We start from the raw sequence: 25,541 nt of genomic DNA, 5'->3' as shown, positions 1-25,541 counted from the left end.
TATCCAGATTCTCAAAGAAAAACTTGTAAGGTAGAGATAGGAGTTTTTTTCTTCAATATTTTACAAAATGAAAAAATAGTATCAACTGAAGAAAAAGCACAACCTTCAACAAACTATATACATTAAAGTTCATTTAGAAGTTTTAATTCATTGCAAACAGAATTCAAATGGCAATGAATTGCAATTTGAGAACACTGAGACATTTTAAAAGACAACTTGATCAGGAGCAGGTATTATTTCTGTAACATAACCAATAAATTACAATAACCTCCAACTGAATAGAAACAAACAAAAACAGAAAATAATGTCAAATGGACTAAAAGCAAGATACACATTCTATTTTTTTCTAACTTTTGACCAGAGTCTAAAGTTTCCTTTTCATCTTTCTCTAGGAACTTCCGAATTGCTTATTTAATGACAAACAACAACAACAACAAAAAACCTTTTGACTATTTTAGAAACAAAGCAGGCAGTATAGAATAGTGGTTAAAAGTAAAGAATCTGGTTCAAATCACAATTTCCCTATTTCCTTGGGTAAATTATTCAATTCTTTAACCCATTTTCTTGCTTATAAATACCTACACATTATGGAGTTACTGAGTAGGTGAAAGCATGCATGTGATGGATGCACTTAAGTGTCTGCTGTAGAGTAAGTACTCAAAAAAAGAGCTGGCATTATTATTACGTTATTTTTATGAATACATCTTACTTTCAGTTCCTTCTCAAGTCTATCTACTTCAGCTCCTAAAGTATCAATAATATTTTCTCCATGTTTAAGCATAAAGATCTCTAGTTCTTCAGGAGTTTTCACTTGTTGAATTTCCTGTAAAGAAAATGAAAACAGGAAAATAATTTTTTTTTTAAAGCATAGTTGGTACACTTATGACTTCTTTAAAAAAGGAAAAAAAAAAAAACCTTATAAAAAACACCATTAAGTTTAATGAACATTTTTAAAACTTGAAGCCACAGACAATGGATCACCTATTTCCAAAATGATTCAGATCAAGGAAACTGTGTACAATCTACACAGAGGTAGCACTACAAAATTACTGGAGAGATAACATAGTCAATAAATAGTTTTAGAATAACTATTTTCCCATAAGAAAAAAAATTTAATCCCTATCTCAGACCATTAAACAAATAGTTCAAAGTGGATGAAAGATATAAGGGTAAAAAACAAACCAAAAAACTACTAGAAGAGAAGATAATATTTTTATGATAATGGGATATGGAAGGATTTTTCATGCAAAAGAATAAAAAGCATAGGGGAAAAGATTACAAATCTGACATTAAAATTAAAAATCATATTAAATCTTTTGTATAACAACAAAAAGAAAAGGAAATTACAAACTGGAAAAAAAGAATTACATTTATACAAAGAATGTAATTTTATAAATTACATTTATACAAATAATTATATTCTTTGTATAATTTACATAATTATTATATAAATATTTTATACAAATATAATATCCATGATATGAAAAATAAAGAGTTTTTCAAATCTGTAAGAATAATACAAATCATGAAAAATCAGGTAGCAACGTAGAGTAAACTCCACTGGTCAATGAACTTCAATGTTTACTAATCTCAATTCTCCAAGAAATAAAATTAGAACAAGATACTATTTCACACCTGACAAACTGGCAAAAATTTTAAAACTCTATCAATACAATCATGTAAGACTATGAACAAAGAACTTTGATATTTAATGATGGAAGTTAAATTGACACACTTTGGAAAATAATTTGGTAAGATCTAGGCAAGTTGAAGATAAGTACATTCAATGTCCCACCTATTTAAAATCTAGCTATCTATATATACACCACACTAAAAAAACTTTCATATATGTGAACAAGGAAATGTGTGAGAATGCAATCACGGCATTATTTCTAATCTTTTTACACTGGAAGTAATATAAATGTCTATAACTAGACACAAAATAAATTACAGCATATTCATAGGATGAAATACTCTCTAACAATGAAAGTAAATTGACTTGAGATATATAAATTAACATGAAGGAATCTAAAAAATGCATTGTTATGTGAATTGTAGCACTGCATACATATACTTTGATACCATTTATATCAATTTTTAAACATCAAAAATGTTTCATATTATACTAAAAATGCTGAAAAGTATAACAATCTGAATGGAAAAGACAGGTACCAAATTCAGCACAATGTTTAATTCTAGAGATAGAAGAAGAATAAGATCTACAAACAGAAAATAGGGGCTTGAACTGTTACTGTAATTGATTTCTTTAAGACCTTAAGCAAACACACTATAGAGCAAGATGTTAAGAGCTGAATAGCAGCAAGTGGTAACCTCTGTGCTGTTCATTATATTCTCTTTTACAAATTCTCTTAAACTATTCTTAATTAAAAAAGGATTCTGGCCGGGCACGGTGGCTCAAGCCTGTAATCCCAGCACTTTGGGAGGCTGAGGCAGGTGGACCACGAGGTCAAGAGATCGAGACCATCCTGGTCAACATGGTGAAACCCCGTCTCTACTAAAAATACAAAAAAAAAAAAAAAAAAAAAAAAATTAGCTGGGCATGGTGGCGCGTGCCTGTAATCCCAGCTACTCAGGAGGCTGAGGCAGGAGAATTGCCTGAACCCAGGAGGTGGAGGTTGCGGTGAGCCGAGATTGCACCATTGCACTCCAGCCTGGGTAACAAGAGCGAAACTCCATCTCAAAAAAAAAAAAAAAAAATGGATTCTGGAGTCAGCCAGATCTAAATTCATATATGACTTCATCTCTATGGCACTGCAACTTCAGGTAAGCGACTTAACCTTTCTGTGTCTCAATTTCCCTATATGTTAAAATAAAAATGTTATTTCATTATTGAAAGAACAAGATTGTTGAGAGTAAATCAGAGTAAAAAGATTAAATGCACATAGCAAGCACTTAATAGTAAGTTTGTTCTTCTGCCGTCTCCTCTGAACACTTCCATAGTAAATAAAAAGGTCTCCGTCAAATTTTGGAACCTAAGAAGTTGAGAGCTCAAGTGTCTTTACGACCTATAAAAAAAATTTCGTTTTGTGTACCTTATAAGTATTTTTCTAACCCTCAGTTATGTAATAAAATGATAAATAAATAAACTTACTTGTAACATTTGGTCAAAATCTTGTTTTTCCAAATAAGATCTTGTAACAACTCGCCCATCAAAATCTACTTCTGCCTTAAATCTTACTTTACCTAATCCCAGATCTGTGGCTTTAACATCATGAATTGCCCTGCAATCAATAACAATGCATATGGATTTATTTATACATACATACACATATATATACTTAAATAGCACAAAGTCTTCAATTTTTGTTTTTTTTCCCCACTAGTGACAAAAATGGACTAAGATGGTTTCAGAATATTCACCATTAAGTACCACTTATCATTTTCCAAGGTCTGCTGTCCATTTAGCTTTTTTTTTTTTGCATAGTATCATAGAAAGGTGCAAATTTAACAAATGTTATTTTATGGTAATTTGTATACATATGAGTTGTAATGCTTGTGTATTAAAAATTCATTAACTCAGGTGCAGTGTCTCACACCTGTAATCCCAGCACTTTGGGAGGCCGAGGCAAGTGGATCACCTGAGATCAGGAGTTCCAGACCAGCCCAACCATCATGGTGAAACCCTGTCTACTAAAACTACAAAAATTAGCCGGGCATGGTGGCGCATGCCTGTAATTCCAGCTACTTGGGAGACTGAGGCAGGAGAATCACTTGAACCCAGGAGGTGGAGGTTGCAGTGATTATGCCGAGATTATGCCACTGCACTCCAGCCTAGGCAGGATGAGATTGTTTAAAAAAAAAAAAATGCATTAACTCTAAATCACTTTTCTAAAATGTCATTTTATTTCATAAGCCTTTGTCTCCATATATCCACTTACCAATTTCCTACATGCCATGTAAAAATTTGTTTTAATTTATAATAGTAATTTATAAGAGTATACTAACCAAGTATATGTTCACTGGCTTCTTTAAAAGTCTTCATACAATGCTGTGACGATCTCTATTAGAATGAGGTTAATAATAAGTGCCACATGGGATTGATGTGAGGAATAATGAGCTATTATATATATATATATATATAAAAAATGTTTAATATAGTATAAACTATAAGGCAGGCATTTAATGAATGGCTTTCATAAAGTGGGTACAGTGACATCTTTATTTTACAGATGACAAAACCATCCCAGAGGGGCATAAGTGACTTGCTCAAGGTAATTCAACTAGTAAACAGCAGACCAGGACTCCCCAGCCCAGCTCTTCAGATACCCAAGCCCAGTGGTCTTTGCATCATACCTTTTTGCCTCCCACACAGGAAAGCAGATACTCAAGCATAACTACTTTTCATCCCTCCTGCCCTAACCTTCAGGAATCAATCTTGCCTAGGAACTGTTGAGAAATTCTCTTCTTTCTACAGTGATCGCCATAAGATCTTTTCTGTACAGCATATATAACTAAACACTCTGAATTCTGAGGACATAGAGATCTACTAGAAAAACAATCCTAAGTAAGACTCCAAGTGTTCTTAAAACATTAGACTTTAATTTCTGAGTGATCCTGAGGAGGTTACTAAACACTGAGTCCTAATTTTTTAATCCGTATAATGAAGCTATATTTTAATCGACCATCAAGGGTGAAACAATAATTAATGTTTTAATATTTATAAAGTTACATGTGCTCCAGTGAAAACAAAATGTGTTCAGATTGGCAAGAGGTTGTATCATTTATTCTTTTTTTTCCTCTCCTGGTAACTCACAGAACTTATTTATTCATTTTTAAAAAGCACTTCTACTTTAGTCTTCACAGAGTATTAATAAATTTCATTATTTGGCTGATATGTAAGTAGCAACTAATAAATATATTTAGACATGCTTTTTCCTTATGTTCTTACACATAACTAACTACAGACAGATAACTGTTTGGGACAGGCAGCTTCTCATATGGCTCCCAATGATCAATCCCTGCCTGGTATACACAAGCCCTTGTGTGAGTCTCCCTGAATGTGGGCTAGACCTACCAAATAAGACAAAGTGATGAGATGTGATTTCCAAGACCAGGTGACTAATCTACGACTTTTATCTTGTTTACACTCACTCTCTATTGTCTTATCAGCTTGTACTCTTTGATGAAGCAAGTTGCCATGTTGAAGATGCCCATGTGGCAAGGAGCTAAATCTTGCCAACAATCATGTGAATAAGGTTAGAAGCAGCCCCTTCCCCAGGAGAGACTATAATCCCAGTCAACACCTTGATTACAGTCTGTAAGAAACCCTGAAATAGAAGACTCAAATAAGCTGTGCCCTGATTCCTGACTCACAGAAACTGTAAGATGATAATACGTTGTTTAAACCACTAAGTTTTGGGCCAATTTGTCACACAGCAGTAGGTAACTAATACACTGTTTAAAAAATTGCATAAATTTTCTGGATTACTAGCATGTATTTTTTCCAATAATTTAACCCATAGGTTTTCACTCTTCCAAAATATGTCGAATTTGCCAGTCTTTCAGTTTGTAGCCCTTTTTTTAGACATTGCTTATTAAACAATATATGCAGAATTATAAACATATATGTACCAACAACAGAGCATCAAAATATGTGATGCCAAAACTGAGAAGAAATGAAGGGAGAAACAGATAATTCAACAAGAATAACTAGAGACTTCAATACTTTCAATTAATGGATAGAGACCGAGCACAGTGCTCATACCCAGCACTTTGGGAAGCCAAGGTGGGTGGATCACCTGAGGTCAGGAGTTTTAGACCAGCCTGGCCAACAAGGTGAACCCTATCTCTACTAAAAATACAAAAATTAGCTGAGCATGGTGGTGAGTGCCTGTAATCCCAGCTACTCTGGAGGGTGAGGCCAGGCGGCGGAGGTTGCAGTGAGCCAAGATCGCACCACTGCACTCCAGCATGGGCAACAAGAGCAAAACTCCATCTTGAAAAGAAAAAAAAAAAAGGATAGAATAAGTGGACAAGAAGATCATTAGGGAAATTGAAATCTTGAACACTATAAACCAATTAGACATAACAAACATCTACAGAAAACTCTACAAAACAACAGCAGAATACATTTTCTTCCAAGTACTCATGAATATTATCCAAGATGGACTATATGTAAGTCCATAAAACAAACCTCAGTAAATTTAAAAGGACAGAAATAATACATATTCTTAGACCATAATAGAACAAAATAATAAATCAATAATGGAAAGGAATCTTTGAAACTTGCAAATACGTAAAAATTAAGTAACATACTCCCCCAAATAACTGAAAAGAAAAAAAGAAATTAGAAAATACTGGTAGATTAATGAACAAGGCACAATACACCAAAATGTATATAGTGCAATACTTAAAGGAAAATTTGTAACTATGATCGTCTATTTTAAAAAAGAAGAAACATCAAATTAAAAGCTTAACCTTAAGACACTGGAAAAAGAGCAAACTAACCTGAAAGCAAGCAGAAGGAATAAAATAATAAAGATTAAAGCAGAAATTCATGAAAAAGAAAAGAGAAAAAAAAATAGAGAAAGTCAATTAAATCATAAGCTGGTTCTTTAGAAAAATCAAGAAAATGAACAAATCTTTAGCCAAACTGACCAAGAGAAGAGAAGATTCAAATTACAGAAATGAAAAGATGAGACATCAGTACCAACACTAAAGAAATAAAATGGATTACAAAAGAATATTATAAATAGCCGTATACCAACAAATTAGGTAATTTAGAAGTAAAAGACAATTCCTAGAATACAAACTACTTAAACTTTAAGGTCAAGAAGAAACAGACCATCTTGAACAGATCTATAACAAGAGATAGAATTACTAATCAAAAAAATACCCACACAGCAAAGCCCACATCCAGCTAGCTGAATTCTACCATTTAAAGAAGTTAACATCAATTATTCACAAACTCTTCCAAAAAATAGGAGAGAACACTTCCTAACTCATTCTCTGAAGCCAGTATTATCTTTTTTTTTTTTTTGAGACGGAGTTTGGCTCTTGTTCCCCAGGCTGGAGTGCAATGGCGCGATCTCGGCTCACTGCAACCTCCGCCTCCTGGGTTCAGGCAATTCTCCTGCCTCAGCCTCCTGAGTAGCTGGGATTACAGGCATGCACCACCATGCCCAGCTAATTTTTTTGTATTTTTAGTAGAGACGCGGTTTCACCATGTTGACCAGAATGGTCTCGATCTCTTGACCTTGTGATCCACCCGCTTCGGCCTCCCAAAGTGCTGGGATTACAGGCTTGAGCCACCGCGCCCGGCCGCCAGTGCCGGTTAGCTCAGCTGGTGAGCCTGGTGCTTCGCTGCCCAACGTCGCGGTATCGAATCCCGGTGAGCCTGGTGCTTCGCCAGTATTATCTTAATACCAAAACCAGACAAAAACATCACATGGGAAGGCTATTAATTTGGATTATCTCACATTATGTTACTAACTCTAATACTGATTTTAAGAATGCTCAGCTGCCCAGGCTATAGTGCTGTGGGTGGTATTCACAGACATGATCATTGAATACTATAAAGAAGACTTAAGTCTCAAACTCCTGGCTTCAAGTGATCCTCCTGCCTCAGCCTCCTGAGTAGCTGGAACTATAGGTGTGTGCCACTGTGCCCATCTCTCAACTTCTAATCTTGTTCCAATGAGATAGTTACTTTTCAAGATTAAACATATAGTGCATAAAATATAAATCTAGTAATCATTAATATATTTTACTAGTTCAGATATACAGGTCATTTTTAAAAGATTTAATTTAAATATTTCAAGTATAACACAAAATATTTTCTTATTTTAAGGTTTGAAAAAAAATAGGGCAAGTTAGTAGAAATTGGGTTTTTAAAGGTTTATGTTCTTTCACTTCATTAAAAAAACCACAATGCTGCTGGAATTTCACTGAAAAGCACTACTAGAATTCTATATTGCTTCTGCTGATTATCTCCTGTCTCCAGTTCCTTAGTTTTAATAATTTAAAAGAGAAAAATTACAAGAAAAATATTTAAAATAAGCTAAAACAAAGAGTCTATTTTCAAAATAAATATAAATTATATTTAATTTGGTAATCATTTCCCAATGAATAAAAATCTTCATGAATTTATTATGTTCAATTTGTAATTGCAATGCAAACATAAGGCAACTCTACAGGTTCCACATTAAGAAGGCAACTACTTTGCAAACTTCTATTCTCATTATATCATCTGACTGTTCCTTATTCTAAAACTCAGAAGTATACAAAATTTAAAAGGGAACTTATAAGGAGTTTCCTAAGTGTATTTTTTCTTCTAAGATTATAATTCTGAAAAGTAAAATATTAAAAAGTTCTGATGACCAGGAATCCAAAACTATCTCTGGAAGTTTTTACAAACCAAGCATTTCTGTTTTTTAATATGTTTTTGTAAGCCTTAACAGGATTACTGGAATAAGGCTGACCTTACTGATGGGTCATTCTCCAGGAGTTCAGTGAGCCGCTGTACTTGTTCTGGCTGGATGGACCGCCCTAAGAGTGCTTCTGTATTAGTGTAGATGAGGAATGCTGAGACCACGCCTAATAAGGTGCCCACACCCAAAGAACCTAGGCTGTCATACAGTGGATTGCCTAAATAAAGCACATTTAAAAAAATCAGTAAATTAACATTTTCTATTATTTCAGTGAAGTTTACAGAGAGCAAAGAACCAGAACTAGTAAATCAAGGCACTTGAAATTTAGTCCTATTTTATTTAATTATTTCTTTTAATAACTACTAATAATTTTAGTATACTACAAAATGAGGATGCTACAACTTGCTCAATATTACATAAGAATATTATGTGACATAATTGTTTAAGATCTCTGACTTGTAATTTGTCATTATATACATGAAATTTCAGAGCACATTCAGATTAGAGATACTATATACCAAAAAATGACATAATCAAGAGTCCATTTCTTTTAGATACATCAACAGCACTTTTCCTATACCATATAGACAAAAATAACAGTGAAATCAAAAGCTGAAAGAAATCATTTTCTGTGTCTTCTTCCTACTAATGTTCTGTAAGAGAATTAAGCCCTACAGAAAATAATATGGGTGACTCTTCTCGGCCAACCAAGGATGATATACAGCTGGCATCATTTTTAGATACAAAGGAGAGAAGTTAATTCATTACATGTCATAGGTGCCTCAAAGTGGTGGTTCTCAAAGTGTGGTTCCTAGACCAGCAGCATCACTTGAAAACTTGGTAGAAAAGCAAATTCTCAGGCCTCATTTCAGGACTTCTGAATCAAAAACTCTGGATGTGGGTTTTCACATTCTGTGTTTCCCTAAGCCCTTCAGGTGATTCTGATGCTAATGTCTGCCTTAAGTTGTTAGGGCTTCTCTCCCAGAACCAATGAGAAAGGCTGGTTTATTATCGATGAATGTATAGGTAGTATTTATATAACAGACACTAATAAATACATTTAAAATTTTAATAATAAATTTTACACATGGCTTTTATGACTAGAAGTCTTTTTATTCCAAAGATGAAATGTCATCAATATTATATTTAACTCTTTAAATGCTTGATAAAACATTTTGCTAAGCTGTCACACTAAAAAGCACACTTGTTTATCTATACTAAGTGCTAAAAATGATACACTTGTAAAACACTATCCATTAGAAGTTTTGTAATTATAGAGCTCAAAATCAAATACTGCTCTTTAGAAATCCAAATTCAAAGAGTTATTTTTATTTAAATATACACATTTATGTGCTCTTACAGAAATCACAGGAGTATTAGCTGAAAGAAAATACCTTTTTTAAGAAAACTTTTATTTCTTGAATTTAATTTGAATAAATTAGCTAATTAAGTAAAATTTAATTCATTAAAATATATTACATATTTTTGTAAGTTTGATTTGATTGGTTTTTATTATTATGTAAAATAAAATAAATTATTCAAAGTTGACTTCTGCATCGAGTCACACTTTTCTTAAGCCTAAAATTTTGCTAATAATTTATGTTTAAAAACAGTCTAAAACTATATGGTCAATCAGAAAAACAACACTTTTACAAATATTTTGGATCACAATAAACAACAGAGAATGCTGGTTTGGTCTTAAAATGCACACTCAAAATGAGAAAGAAGTGTTCATATTTCAGACTATTTGAAGAAACACTGCAGAACTGTGGAAGCCTGTCAGTTAAAATTATTTTAAATATGTAAGGACAAATAGAGAAGAATGGAAGACGTTCCTTTCCACGAGAATTCCAACTTCATAAATTGAGTCTTTTCATGTTAAATGGGTCTTTTGCTTTAGAAAATAAAATTAAATAGATTTTGTCTTCTCATTTACCTATATTGTAGTGCCCTCAAAACACTTAATTCGCTACCAAAATGAAGACAGAACCAACTTAGAGTTAAAGAAATAGGAAGGTAACAGTAGTTATTATTGGCAATAAGGGTGGAAAAAGACAAATGAACAAGAGTCACAATATACAGTGAGTCCTCACTTATGTTGTCAATAGGTTCTCAGAAACTGTGACGTTACAGGAAATAACATATAACAAAACCAATTTTACCATAAGGTAACTGATATAAACAAGTGTTCAGTTCCTATGGTCTATTTCTGGTCACAAAAACATCACTGAACTTCTAAGACCCAAAATGTGTCTAATACTGAACACTGAAATAAATGTGAGCTACATACACATTTTTTAAAATTTAATAAAAACTATGTAAAATAATTATTTACCCAATTTTTGGTAAATCAGTGAGTATTGGCAGTAATGGTGGTGGTGGGTTAAATCAAGGAATAAATGTTTGCAAAGTGAAAATTATAAGGAACACCTCTTACCACCACATAATTCAAAAATAATCACAAACAAGTGGGCTTGCAGAGTGCTTTCATACATCAGTTACTATCCTGCATCTGTCTGATTATCACCTAATTGAGCCTATCCTAACCAGCCCTAGCCAGGATGCCATCCCATGGCAGGGCACGCTTACACACACACCCCTACACTCACTTAGACTGGGACTATTTAGACACCCCATTTTACTGAACATGCACAGCACTGTGATGTGGGAGGAAGTTGGAGTGCCTGAAGAAAACCCATGCAGATAAAGAAAGAATGAGCAAACTTCACAGAGACAGTAGCCCCGGTTAAGAACTGATTTTTTTTTCTCAACAATGTTATAACAAAATCAAGTTGAAGAAAACAACGTTACTTGAGGGCCTACTGTATATTTGTTTAGAATTTTAGAGTTTATTAAAGCTCTCATATTTTCTTAATAAACCTATTAGGTTACCAAGGCAAATATTATCTACACTTTCAATATATAAATAAAAAGTTCAGAGTGATTGCACGATTTTTTAAGTCACAGTTAGACAGACTTACAGTATTACAGAAATCCTCTACTAATAGCCTTCCTTATTTCTAATTTAGAGACATTTTTAATTCAAATAAACCTGAATATTTTTGCTGACCAAATGTCTTATACAAGTCAATGATCAGTATGGAATTAATATTTAACAATTTACTGGTTTAATATTATTCAATGATATAAGAGAAAACTGGCAAATATTAGAGAATTATCTAAGTAAGACAAATAACTCACCTATAATTTAGGAAATATTTACCTGTTATAGAAGTAAGACCCATGCAAGTGGCTGCTATTATAACTCCCAAGACCGCAGCAGTATCCTCCAATAATACAACATTTGTACTAGGATCACGACTTTCCATTACTTAGTCATTGGGGAAGAGACAAGAAAAGAAAATTTCTAAAATCTTAACTTGATACTATCAGGTAACATTTTAATAAGTATCCATTTAAAAAATCAAGATAAAAATTAAGATTTAAAACGTATATGAGAGATCATGATTTTCAAAACCTTGTTCAATGCAAACATAATTTCTTGGTTTAAATGTCAACAATAACTGATACCTAAGGTCAAATTACTTTCTCAAGTTATACAACTATATAAAGAAATAACTTAGTTCACTTATGTCAAATCCCAATACAAGGTATCCATGTTCAAATTTCTACACTACATTTTAATAAGGGATGAAGGATATGTAAGAGCCACACAGGGACAATATGCAGATACATTTTGCACATATCTATTAGGAACAAAGCAGTAATAGTACTAAGTAATTTTAAGCAAATAAAAGAGGTGAAACAAACACCTGATTTCTAAAGTACATACCATATTTGTAAAATGACATTCCTTTGGCCCGAGCACTCCTACGAAGTTCATTTACAGCAACAAGAAGTGTTGCTAAAAGAAAAGCATTCATATCAGCAAGACAGAAACTTCAAGCCTCCAAACTTTAAAGATGGCATCTCAAAAGATAAACAAATAGGCACAACATTCTAAAACTAGGGTTGGCAATAAGGAAAAGTTCTATGTTAACTAGTGATTATTAATTAATCATTATGCTAAAGTGAACCCCATAATTCTAAACCATAATAACTAAATATAATTGCTAGTAACAACAGCCTTAGTTTATTAAAGTTTCTATTTGGCAGCACCACACTAGCCACAATCACTTTTGAGCCTCCCAGTCTTTTGAGGCAGGTGGTGTTACAACCATTTTATAGACTTTCAAAGATGAGGGGCTCCATACACATATATAATTAAGATCTGTCAATTAAAAATAATATTAATTTTACAAAGAGATGAAGGGAACATTATATACAGAAAGTTAAAATGTTTCAGAAGTAAACATGAGTACAGTAGTGAATCAGGCAGTTTTATACTGATATTAGCAGTTCTCTCATCATTCTTCTATAGCTGTATATTTCAAACACTTTGACATATTTGTATGACAAGAGCCAGGATTCTTTTGATTCACACTATTAAACTCTGGTTTTTAAAAGTTCAGTTTAGTTATGTTTTTTATACTCCACTTCAAACGTTTTGAGTATTACGATACTCAAAAATAAAACATACATTCCCTTTTAAGTAAGTAAAATAATTATTTATCCATTATTTATCCAATTTTTAGTGACTCAGTGAGTAACGGCAAGAGTAGTGGTAGTGGGTTCAATCAAGGAATAATGTTTGCAAAGTGAAAATTGCAAGGAACACCTCTTAACACCACAGAGTTCAAAGATAACGACAAATCTGGTGGGCTTGCTGAGCACTTTCATACTACATCAGTTATTGTCCTGCATCTGTCTGATTATCACCTACTTGAGCCTATCCTAGCAGCTCAGGACACAAGAAGAAATGACCCCTGGCCAGGATGACATCCCATGGCAGGGCATACTTATACACAACCCTACAGCTATCCATTAGAGGAACAACCACAGTACTTTATACCAAGACATTTTGAATCCCTAAAAGTAGAGAAAGCTTAGATGCCTATTCCCACACTTACTTTTCTTTAATCAACAGAACTTAGCAAACTATAATAATGGGCAGGTGAATATATATTACTAAATTAAGAATAAAGACATACTTTTTGACAGTACATACCTCCTTCAGATAATAATGATCCTGCTAAAATACAATAGGCCTAGGAAGGAAATATTAAAATAAAGCATACATTAAGTACTTGCAATCACAATTGTTCATATATAAAGTCTGTAATGTCTAAAACAAAAACATAAAGTCAAATCTAAGCCAGACAATAGGGTTACTAATGGGAAACAACTCAGATGAAGACTAGGAGATATCATCTGACATCAGGGGTTGTGGATACCAGATACAGAAGAGCCACACCCAAACTCAAGTAATTTCTGGATTTTACTTAGATGTATAATATCAAGAAAATCCTGATTCAGAAAGGTAAGTAGTTATAAACAGTAACCATTTTTGTTGTTGTTGTTGTTGTTTTTTTTTTTTTGGTAACACCATATTCCCTGCAATCCCAGGACACTCTTGAATTAAAGATAGCAAGAAAAGCTTTAGTCCTGGGTGAAAAAAAAAAAAAAAAAAAAAAAAAAAGAGTTAACCCAGCAACACAATTTTATTTTAATGAACTATGAACCAAACATCTACAGAATTTTCAGCAATGTTTAGAACCCTAGGCTTTCCTAAAATAGATATTTGAAAACTTTGAACCCAGTCCAACACTACTTTAAACAGGGCCATAGTCTAATGGAAACCCATTTCGTTAATGAAACACCCAAGAGCTTTTGCAAGTTTTAAAACTTAGCCACAACTGAAAATTTAACTAATTACCAAATTTCTCTCTCTCTCTTTTTTTTTTTTTTTTTTTTTTTTTTTTAAGGTGGGGTTTTACCATGTTGGCCAGGCTGGTCTAGAACTCCTGACCTCAGGTGATCCGTCCGCCTTGGCCTCCAAAGGGCTTGGATTACAGGTGTGAGCCACCACGCCCGGCCACTAATTATCTAATCTCTAACTCCAGAGACTGCTTTGCCTCTGTAAAGTGATGCTATACAAATTAGAAGAATGCTAGGACAGTGAAGTACCCATAATGTGGCCAAATCTTTTCAGAATGGAAGAAATACATTTGTTTGTTTTAATTACATGAAATGTATTATGGTAAGATACTAGTCAATCAAAACTATAGGAAACTAGAGAATAACAAATAAGCTTAGTTTAATGGGTTTGTTATTAAGCAGATTTGCATGATATATAACAGGATTATTAAAGAACTAGACAGACTGATTCTGTCTAGTTCCGACTACAACCCAAAATACTGAAGAAAACAGGTACAAATATCCCCACATTCCAAAAAAGGTCTTATACCATCTATTCAGGCCTTGCACAGAAGGTAGCCCAAGCCTGGGGCCTCTACCTACTAGACTACATGCTAACTTCACATCCTCTAGACCATATAAGAAGAGGTTGAGGGCCAAAAGTGAAGATTTCTTTGGTGAAAGCTGTTGAGCTGCTAAGATTGCTCAATAAGCTTGATGTGTGCCACCTGGATACTGGATATCACAGCAAACTGATGCATAACTGAGTGATACATCATATGCAAGTCTACTAACTGATACTGGCTATTATCAGCAGAGTAGATCACTGGGCTTGATTAAAAAAACAAAAACCTGCACTCGCATGGAAAGTGTGTTACAGATGTCTGCTTTAACACACAGGTCCCTAGGAGTCTTTTATAAGGATATCAACTACTCAAAGGGCATTCTTTCCAAATGCAAGACAACTTCAGCACTATCTGGAACCACACCATGAGATGCAGAGCTGAGAGGGTAGGCTACGTGACCAATTTGGGCAGACATAGCCAGAGCAGCCAAGCAGGGTAATCTCCAAGAAGTGCCCATGGGGGAAAAAAAGACAGCTTTAAACATCTACAAAGGCCGGAGGAAACCAATGCAAAATAACAGTGTAGTCAGTAAAGTAGTATGATTTTTTTCCTCTATCCCAAATTTCAACACTGCCTAGGGAATAGGAGAGAGGAGCAGAGCCCTAGAGGGGATCATACGGGTGATCATCCTGCCATCCTCCTGTTCCCCTAGTGCAGGCTTCCTATTACATGGGACTAGATATTTTAATTATTGAAATGAGACTATCCTTGGGACCAAAAGTGAACAGAGGGTTTTCTTATTCCTCAATAGTAACTGGAGAAATTAATGCAACTGCCCAAGATTTTAACCCAGGAGGCAGGGTTTGATAATTGGTACCTCCAGAGATCTTATTCAACATCATTGAATCTTATGGATTTAGAGGTTATGTCCAGTCACATTCTAAAAAATAAACTACAGATACATAATCCTATATTACAGAGTCAAGAAGGTGTATGTCATTCTTTAACACCAGTATGACAAAGGCCTTCTATTGTACACAATCACTACGTCATAAGACTTCAAAACTGGAGAGAAAAAAAGAGGATTACCCATAGAAGGGATTCTATTGGTTGAGGATGAAGCAATCCCATGACTCCATGGTACCAAGATAGTCCTGCACCCATCATGAAAATACCAACACCACTAATTAGCGAAGAAATATAGCGCATATTCGAAAATCCGTACCTGAAAAATAGAAAAGAATATAGTTTGCAAGAAATACAAATGGTTTCCTTTAAAAATATAAGCTTAACAGGGCAGAGAAAAAGAAAAAGACTCAGTATATCAAGATGTCATAATTTTACACTAAGAGGTAAGTGCTAAGCTTGAAAAGCAGTATGTAAAGTGGAAAAAAAACTGTAAGATCTTTGAAAATACATAAAAATAAAGTGAATACCATTTAATTCAGGTATTTTTGAATCTCTTTTCCAAATAGCCTATTTTGATTTAAAGAGCTACTTTACTGCTATGTACCACAAATCCTCATAAAATTAATCTTTTAAAAAATGCATTCAGATGTTTAATGAACAGGATAACATTTAAATTTCCTTGTGATGCAGCTTTTAATTGAATATTTTCATCTTTTTGTGCAGCCAGTCTATGATTTATATTACCTATAATTTGATGCTGGCTACAGAAGTTTACAACACATAATTTATTGCTAGTTCCAAACAGGTTAGCACACAGCAACTTTCATCTATTACTAGAAGATCTTCAGTTTTCTGGGTGTTCTCATGGTGTTAAAATCTCAATTATTTTTCAAGCATGCTTCATCAATATGTACATTATTTTGTATTATTGTAAGAACTGACACAATACTTAGTATTAAAGGTGTTCAAAAATATATTAATAACAAACTAGAGGAGGGAAAAAATCATTCATAAAAACATTTCCTGGAAAATTTCGTTCCAAACTCAAATTCAGTGGCACTCTTCTGAGAAATACAAATTTAAACAAGAATCCTTAATCAAACTGCTCTTGGAATTCTTTTTTGCAAAGATGTAATCCTGCCACAGGAAATTCCCAGCTTAGAGATGTGACAATGTGACAGCTCACTCAGAAAAATTTACTTTCTTCTAAAGTTTCCCCCCAAAGTAATACAGAATATATATTTATTTAAGTTAAAGTAAATTAATATCTAAAATAAATGGCATTACTTATACTTTAGGTGATTTTAAGAAACTATTAATTCTTATTGAAAATTTTAATTATGCAGACCTAAACTGTCCGATATGATGAGCCACTAGCCACATGTGGCAATTTAAATTTAAATAAATTAAAACTAAATATAGTTTAAAATTTAGTTCTTCAGTTGCACTAGCCACATTTCAAGTGCTCAATAGCTACATGTAGTTAGCTACTGCCATACTGGACAGATACAGAATATTTCCACAATTGCAGAAAATTCTGTTGGGCAGCATTAAAGTAGACTATAAAAATACCTTGAAAAGAAATCTTCACAACCTAAAATTTAAAATTTTTACCTTTTCTAAAAAAATTTTTCATATATAAAACTGGCCAAGAAAAAAATTTTTTCTTAAGATGGTAGAACACTGTAATGATGTGTAATTAACACACTAGAGGACTATTCTCTATATTAGCTTACTGACAGTTACAGAACATTCAAGTATATCATTTACAGGAAAATAGTAGTATTGCTTTCAAGTAAAGAAAGGCATTTCTAAAGAACAGAGGTAGATGCCTTTACAGAAATAAAACTGCATTTTTTTGGCCTTAAGATTTATCAAATTCTATTACTGAAGCTAGTCTTAAAATGATGCATGTGGAATTCAAAAATTTTAGATGGTTATGTTAATAGAAGCAATATAAAAAAAATCTCTGCATCAAATAACGGCTATGATTCAAAATAATACATTCTAAAAAGTATACTCATTTTACAAATAAATAATTCCGAAATATTCACAAAATACTATTTTGTTAATCACAAACAGGACTCAAATAAGTGTGTATGTAATAGAAGTTACCAAAATTTTAGATTGGGCAGCCTATGAGTCTAAATCTAGAATATATGTTTCCTTGGACCAAAATAAAACAGACCTCTAAGATCGAAATATGTGCTTTATTATCAAATATGAAGAAAACAAGATCTCCATGCTGTGCTACAAAGCATAAAAATAACTCAATTTTCAAATTATACCTTGAATTTACTTTGACACAGTGGTGAGTTCTGCATTTTAGATACTACAGTGGAAAAAATGACCAAATCTTTAACAAACTGCAGGTATATAAATTGCAGGAGATTTCTGAAATTTTTTATTTCAATGACTTGACACCAAAACAAACAAAAACAAAATAACACAATGTCCTTACGGATGAGAAGGATCTGGTGTTTGAACAGACTTACTGATGCCCAATGCTAGTAAACCCTGTGAAGAAGAAGAAAAAAAGGTAAGTAATCATTAGCAAGATGGAGAGTATAATATGGTAAAGCCAACGTGTAGGGTGCAAGCTGATAAAGAAACATTCAACATATGCATGTCCAATGGCCCAGCAATTCTGGTTTCTAGTACTTACCTTAGAAAAATAAAGATGAACTCAAAGGGGTTCAAAACTCCATTGTTTATAAAGATGAGAAATATGAAAGCAACCTAAAACAAATCCATCAATTGGGAATGACAAAATAAATGATAAACCATAAATTACTTCTATAGTAGGTTAAAAAAAAATAGGGTTAGAGTAGAGCTTTCTATACTGACATAGATAAAGCTCCTAGACATACCATTAAGTGGAAGAAGAGAAAAAAGCAAGTTAGGAACAGTATGTAGAGTACAGAATTTATGCTTTGTTGTTTTTATAAACCACATATAATATAAAGCACAGAAAAGGTTAAAAAGAACACGCATGTAACTATGCTTACATCTCTGAAGAGAGGCAGAATTAAGGTAGTCTGTAATACTTGACTTTTTATAGGAAAAATAACTTGTATAGCTGTTCAAATAAAAGATAATGAAAACTTTAAGCCATATATATATTTATATATATATAGTGTATGAGCACGTTTCTAGTAAAACTGCAAAACCATGCACAAGAATTATGTATCACATTCTTTTCTTTCCTTCCTTTCTTACTCCCTTTCTTCTGTCTCACTTGTTTTCATCATTTCTTTCTTGTTTCGTTCACTTCCACTTACATGGTCTTCATTTCCACTTACGTGGTTTTGTCCTTTGTTAAAGAGTTATCCATTAGAACCTCTCAATAGCAGTATGTTTGTCCCTAGTAAGTCCTTTCCATCCTAATTTGATGTGAATCTAGAAATCCCATCATAAGACTACCTTATTAGAACTATTTGATAAAAATACAAAGCCTCTGAGTGAATTCCGTATGTAATTTTATTTGATTAATCTGAGGTTTTTCCTTTTTTCAGCATCATACCAAATAATCAGCTAAGTAAACTTTCTAGATAATGACTTCTTCATAGATAAGGTTTCCCTATAGGTAACATTTAATAGAAACATTTTTTTTCTAATAAAATAGAGATTAAACAACCTTGAAAATAATTAATACAAATATATTTTTAGGTTTTAATATTGGAAACCCTACCCTAAATACACAGAATCTTATAAGCTTTTACCACTAGATTCCATGGGAAAAGGGAGCAAACCACTTAAATCACAGATGATTTTTCAGTGACTTAAACTAAGAGAATGAGAATTAAAAGGAAGCTCTAACTCTCACACCAACATGGTTTGGCTGTGTCCCCACCTAAATCTCATCTTGAATTCTCACATGTTGTGGGAGGGACCCGGGATGCAACCGAATCATGGGCACAGGCCTTTCCTATGCCGTTCTCATACTAGTGAATAAGTCTCACGAGATCTGATGGTTTTAAGCTCTGCACAAGCTCTCTTCTCTTGTCTACCGCTGTGTAAGACATGCCTTTCACCTTCTACCATGATTGTGAGGCTTCCTCAGCCACGTGAATTTGTAAGTCCATTAAGCCTCTTTTTAAAAAAATAAATAAATAAATTGCCCAGTCTTGGGTATGTCTTTATCAGCAGCGTGAAAATGGACTAATACAGTATACTGGTACCCAGTAGGGTCAGGTGCTGCTCTAGATACCCGAAAGTGTGGAAGCAACTTTGGACCTGGGTAACAGGCAGGGGTTGGAACAGTTTGGATGGCTCAGAAGACAGGAAAATGTAACAAAGTTTGGAATTTCCTAGAGACTTGTTGAATGGCTTTGCCTAAAATGTCGACAGCATTATGGATAATAAGGCCCAGGCTGAGGAGTCTCAGATGGAAATGAGGAACTTTGTTGGAAATTGTAGCAAAGGTGACTCCTATCATCATGTTTTAAGCAAAGAGACTGGTAGCATTTTGCCCCTGAGGAACTTTGAACTTGAGAGAGATGATTTAGAGTATCTGGCAGAAATTTATCAGCAGCAAAAGATTCAAGAGATGATTTGGGTGCTGTTAAAGGCATTCAGTTTTTCTCTTTTCTTGAGAGAGAGTTTCACTTTATTGTGGAGCATGTGGTGCAATCTCAGCTCATTGCAACCTCTGCCTCCCCAGTTCAAGTGATTCTCCTGCCTCAGCATCCCGAGCAGCTGGGACTACAGGCATGTGTCATCATGCCCAGCTAATTTTTGTATTTTTAGTAAACAAGAGTTTCACCATGTTGTCCAGAATGGGTTCAATCTCTTGACCTTGTGATTCGCCCACCTCGGTCTCCCAAAGTGCTGGGATTATAGGTGTGAGCCACTGTGCCTGGCCCAGACATTCAGTTTTAAAAGGGAAACAGAGCATAAAAATTTCAAAAATGTGCAGGCTTACAATGTGATAGAAAAGAAAATTCCATTTTCTGAGGAGAAATTCAAGCCAGCTACAGAAATCTGCGTAACTAACAAGAAGCTGAATGTTAATCACCAAGAAAACGGGGAAAACGTCACTAGGGCATGACAGAGACATTTGTGGCAGCTCCTCGCATCACAGGCCCGAGTTTAAGAAGAAAAAATGGTTTCCGGAGCCAGGCCCAGGGTCCCTCCGCTGTGTGCAGTCTAGGAACTTGGTGCCCTGTGTCCCAGCCACTCCAGCTGTGACTAAAAGGGGCCAAGGTACAGCTCCGGCTATCGCTTCAGAAGGTGGAAGCCTTGGCAGCTTCCATGTGGTGTTGGTCCCATGGGTGCACAAAAGTCAAGAACTGAGGTTTGGGAATCTCTGCCTAGATTTCAGAGGATGTATGGGACACACCTGGATGCCCAGGCAGAAGTTTGCTGCAGGGGCTGGGCTCTCATAGGGAACCTCTACTAGGGCAATGTGTAAAGGGAAATGCGGAGTTGGAGGCCCCAAACAGAATCCCTACTGGGCCATTGCCTAGTGGAGTTGTGAGAAGAGGGCCACTGCTGTCCAGACTCCAGAATGATAGATGCACTAAATCTTGCACTGTGCACCTGGAAAGCCGCAGACACTCAACGCCTGCCCCTGAAAGCAGCCAGGAGTGGGGCTATACCCTGCAAAACTATAGAGGTGAAGCTGCCCAAGACTGTGGGAACCCACCTCCTGTATCAGCATGATCTGGAGGTGAGACATGGAGTCAAAGGAGATCATTTTGGAGCTTTAAGATTTGACTGCCCTGCTGGATTTCAGACTTGCATGGGGTCTGTAGCCCCTTTGTTTTGGTCAATGTCTCCCCTTTGGAATGACTGTATTTACCCAATGCCTGTACCCCATTGCATCTAGGAAGTAACTAACCTGCTTTTGATTTTACAGGCTCATAGGCAAAAGGGACTTGCCTTGTCTTGGATGAGACTTTGGACTGTGGACTTTTGAGTTAATGCTGAAATGAGTTAAGACTTTGGGGGATTGTTGGGAAGGCATGACTGGTTTTGAAATGTGAGGACATAAGATTTGGGAGGGGCTCAGGGCAGATGATATGGTTTGGCTGTATCCCACTCAAATCTCATCTTGAATTCCCACATATTGTGGGAAAGACCCAGTGGGAGGTAACTGAATCATGGGGGTAGGTCTTTCTTGTGCTGTTCTCGTGATAGTGAATAAATCTCATGACATCTAATGGTTTTAAAAAGGGAAGTTTCCCTGTACAAGCTCTCTTCTCATCTGCTGCCATGTGAGACGTACCTGTCACCTTCTGCCATGATTGTGAGGCTTCCCTAACCATGTGGAACTGTAAGTCCATTAAAACTCTTTCTTTTGTATATTGCCCAGTCTTGGGTATGTCTTTATCAGCAGCATGAAAACAGACTAATACATACCTGTATATTAAAAGTGACAGTCATTTTTAACTCACATCATGTGTATATATGTATACATAGATACGTATTTGTATTATTTTTAAAATACTCAATAAATATTCAATTATTTTAAAAATCCTTAATATTCAGGTTGGCTGTGCAATAAAGTGTGAGACATGGTCAACTATTTTATAAACTGAATATGGACTATATTTATTAGTTCTAACAAAAATCAGACCATCCAACCTGTTCTCCCTCAGAAATGATAGAATCACAGGTCTGTTTGATATGTATCCTTCTAGATCCTTTTCTACACATTTGCAACATAAATCTTTATCACTTAAGGATATATAACCTACAGAGCATTTGTTTGGTTTGCAGCATAATGAACATTAACATCTAGTGGCTAAGAAGTACTGCAAATGCTCTCTACTCCATGATCACCCTTCACTTTTCTGGTGTCCCTTAAGTATCATACTATCCAGCAGCTGCATAAATGGTACCTTAGAAAATCTTTCTAGTTGTTTTATGTACATATAACCTGTTTATAGAATTCTCATCTTGAATTCCCACATGTGGTGGGAGGGACCCAGTGAGAAGAACAGAGAAAGAACCGTGTCTTCTTCTAAACACTTGCTACATTACAAATTCAGGTGTTCAATAAATTCATGTGAGTTGATATTAAATGACATGAAGTGCATTATTTAACAGGAAAGTTTTCTAAAATGAACTGTAACAAATTGTAAAAACTACATTATCATTAGAGACATCGGTCTAATTTAAAAGTTGAGTCAAGAAGTGAGGAAAAAATATGATGGCATAAAAATATTACAATAAATTAAAACATTTTAAATATTATAGGTCTCAAAAGAAACAACTTTCTGAAATATAATTTCCATCTACTCGGAAAGGTCAGCTGAAATATTTTCCATCAAAGCCTTTTTGAAAACTCTGAGACATACTCTTCATCTAAGAATTTTCAAATCACTTGATATAGTATGGTCTCAAGCTCTCATTTATTTCTTATCCTACTGTTCAATCTTCTACAAAAATTTGCTCTTCCAGTTCCAAAACTAGTACATGCCCATTGTAAAGAAATTCAAGCAGTACAGGGGATATTTCAGGGTGAGATAATCCCAATGTGAATGAGTTGAGTGAAAGAGCTGTATATATGCATACATAGTTGTATATATGTATACATAGATATTTATATTATTTTTTAAATATTCAATAAACATTCAATTATTTTAAAAATCCTTAATATTCAGGTTGGCTGTGCACTGAAGTGTAAGATATGGTCAACTATTTTATAAACTGAATAAATATAAACTATATTTATTAGTCCATATTCAGTTTATAAAACAGTTGACCATATCTCACTAGGAGAGGGAACTATTTAAGAGTCTGGAGTATATTTCAGACTGTCTTTACACATACGTGTCTACAGCTCTTAAAATTTCTTTGTAAACATTTTTGTGCTAGATTTCAAAGAGTTGGTTGTACGTACATAAACATATGACCACAATGTACATAATGTCTTTTTTGCACTTTGTTTTATGAAAATTTTCTAACATGCAGATAGAAATTTTCTAACATGGATAAAGTAACTTTTAAAACCTGACAGAACATTTTTTTTTTTTCTTTGAGACCCAGTCTTACTCTGCTGACCAGGCTGGAATGCAGTGGCACAATCTTGACTTACTGCAACCTCTACCTCCTAGGTCCAAGTGATTCTCCTGCCTCAGCCTACTGAGTAGCTGGGATTACAGGCATGTACCACCACGCCCAGATAATTTTTCTATTTTTAGTAGAGACGGGGTTTCACCATGTTAGTCAAGCTGGTCTTGAACTCCTGACCTCAGGTAATCCATCCACCTTAGCCTCCCAAAGTGCTGGGATTACAGGCATAAGCCACTGTGACCGGCCCTGATAGAACATTTTTAAAAATTCAATTCATCCACCATTAAGTTTTAACAATTATAAATTCGTAACCAAATATGTTTCATTTCATCCATATCTACTACCTCATGAATATTTTGAAGTAAATTCCAAGCATCATACCATTACATCCTTAAATATTTTGGATGATCTCTTGAAAAACTAGGCTTTTCACCTTAAATTTCATATGGAACCAAAAGAGAGGCTGCATAGCCAAGTCAATTCTAAGCAAAAAGAACAAAGCGGGAGGCCTCACACTACCAGACTTCAAACGATACTACAAGGCTACAGTAATCAAAACAGCATGGTACTGGTACCAAAACAGAGATATAGATCAATGGAATAGAACAGAGGCCTCAGAAGCAACACAACACATCTACAACCATCTGATCTTTGACAAACCTGACAAAAACAAGCAATGGGGAAAGGATTCTCTGTTTAATAAATAGCGTTGGGAAAACTGGCTAGCCATGTGAAGAAAGCAGAGACTGGACCCCTTCCTGACACCTTACACTAAAATTAACTCCAGATGGATTAAAGAATTAAACATAGGCCGGGCGCAGTGGCTCAAGCCTGTAATCCCAGCACTTTGGGAGGCCGAAGCGGGTGGATCACGAGGTAGACAGATCGAGACCATCCTGGTCAACATGGTGAAACCCCGTCTCTAATAAAAATACAAAAAATTAGCTGGGCATGGTGGCACATGCTTGTAATCCCAGCACTCAGGAGGCTGAGGCAGGAGAATTGCTTGAACCCAGGAAGCAGAGGTTGCGGTGAGCCGAGATCGCGCCATTGCACTCCATCCTGGGTAACAAGGGTGAAACTCCGTCTCAAAAAAAAAAAAAAAAAAGAATTAAACATAAGACCTGACAACCTAAAAACCCTAGAAGAAAATTTAGGCAAAACCATTCAGAACACAGGTGTAGGCAAAGACTTCATGACCAAAATACCAAAAGCATTGGCAACAAAAGCCAAAATAGACAAATGGGACCTAATCAAACTCCACAGCTTCTGCATAGCAAAAGAGACAGTCATTAGAGTTAATCGGCAACCAACAGAATGGGAAAAAATTTTTGTAGTCTACCCATCGGACAAAAGGCTGATATCCAGAATCTACAAAGAACTAAAAAATTTTACAAGAAAAAAACAAACACGCCCACTCAAAAGTGGGCGAAAGATATGAACAGACACTTTACAAAAGAAGACATACATGAGGCCAACAAACAGGAAAAAATGCTCATCATCACTGGTCATTAGAGAAATGCAAATCAAAACTACATTGAGATACCATCTCACGCCAGTTAGAATGGCCATGATTTAAAAATCTGGAGACAACAGATGCTGGAGAGGTTGGAGAAACAGGAACACTTTTACACTGTTGGTGGGAGTGTAAATTAGTTCAACCATTGTGGAAGACAGTGTGGCGATTCCTCAAGGACCTAGAAATAGAAATTCCATTTGACCCAGCAATCCCATTACTGGGTATATATCCAAAGGATTATCAATCATTCTACTATAAGGACACATGCACATGAATGTTCACTGCAGCACAGTTTACAACAGCAAAGACTTGGAACCAACCCAAATGCCCATCAATGATAGACTGGACAGGGAAAATGTGGCACATATACACCATGGA

At 34.9% G+C, this 25,541-nt stretch overlaps 1 protein-coding gene across 1 annotated transcript in view; it reads right to left on the bottom strand.

The window, feature by feature from the left end:
- The window catches only part of SLC30A9 (solute carrier family 30 member 9), a 102,926-nt gene that overhangs the window by 7,453 nt on the left and 69,932 nt on the right, over window positions 1-25,541 (bottom strand). The window contains exons 10-17 of the mRNA XM_003940971.3: window positions 18,084-18,139; window positions 15,803-15,938; window positions 13,459-13,498; window positions 12,184-12,255; window positions 11,614-11,721; window positions 8,442-8,607; window positions 3,113-3,242; window positions 710-823 (exon numbers count right to left, since the gene is read on the bottom strand). Of these exons, the coding sequence (XP_003941020.1) occupies window positions 710-823; window positions 3,113-3,242; window positions 8,442-8,607; window positions 11,614-11,721; window positions 12,184-12,255; window positions 13,459-13,498; window positions 15,803-15,938; window positions 18,084-18,139 (822 nt within the window). The remainder of the gene's footprint in view (window positions 1-709; window positions 824-3,112; window positions 3,243-8,441; window positions 8,608-11,613; window positions 11,722-12,183; window positions 12,256-13,458; window positions 13,499-15,802; window positions 15,939-18,083; window positions 18,140-25,541) is intronic.

The sequence above is a fragment of the Saimiri boliviensis genome, chromosome 3 (genome assembly GCF_048565385.1).
Source record: "Saimiri boliviensis isolate mSaiBol1 chromosome 3, mSaiBol1.pri, whole genome shotgun sequence".
Lineage (NCBI taxonomy): Eukaryota > Metazoa > Chordata > Mammalia > Primates > Cebidae > Saimiri > Saimiri boliviensis.
The sequence above is the reverse complement of the archived record's forward strand: the minus strand, read 5'-3'. Positions and strand labels throughout refer to the sequence as shown.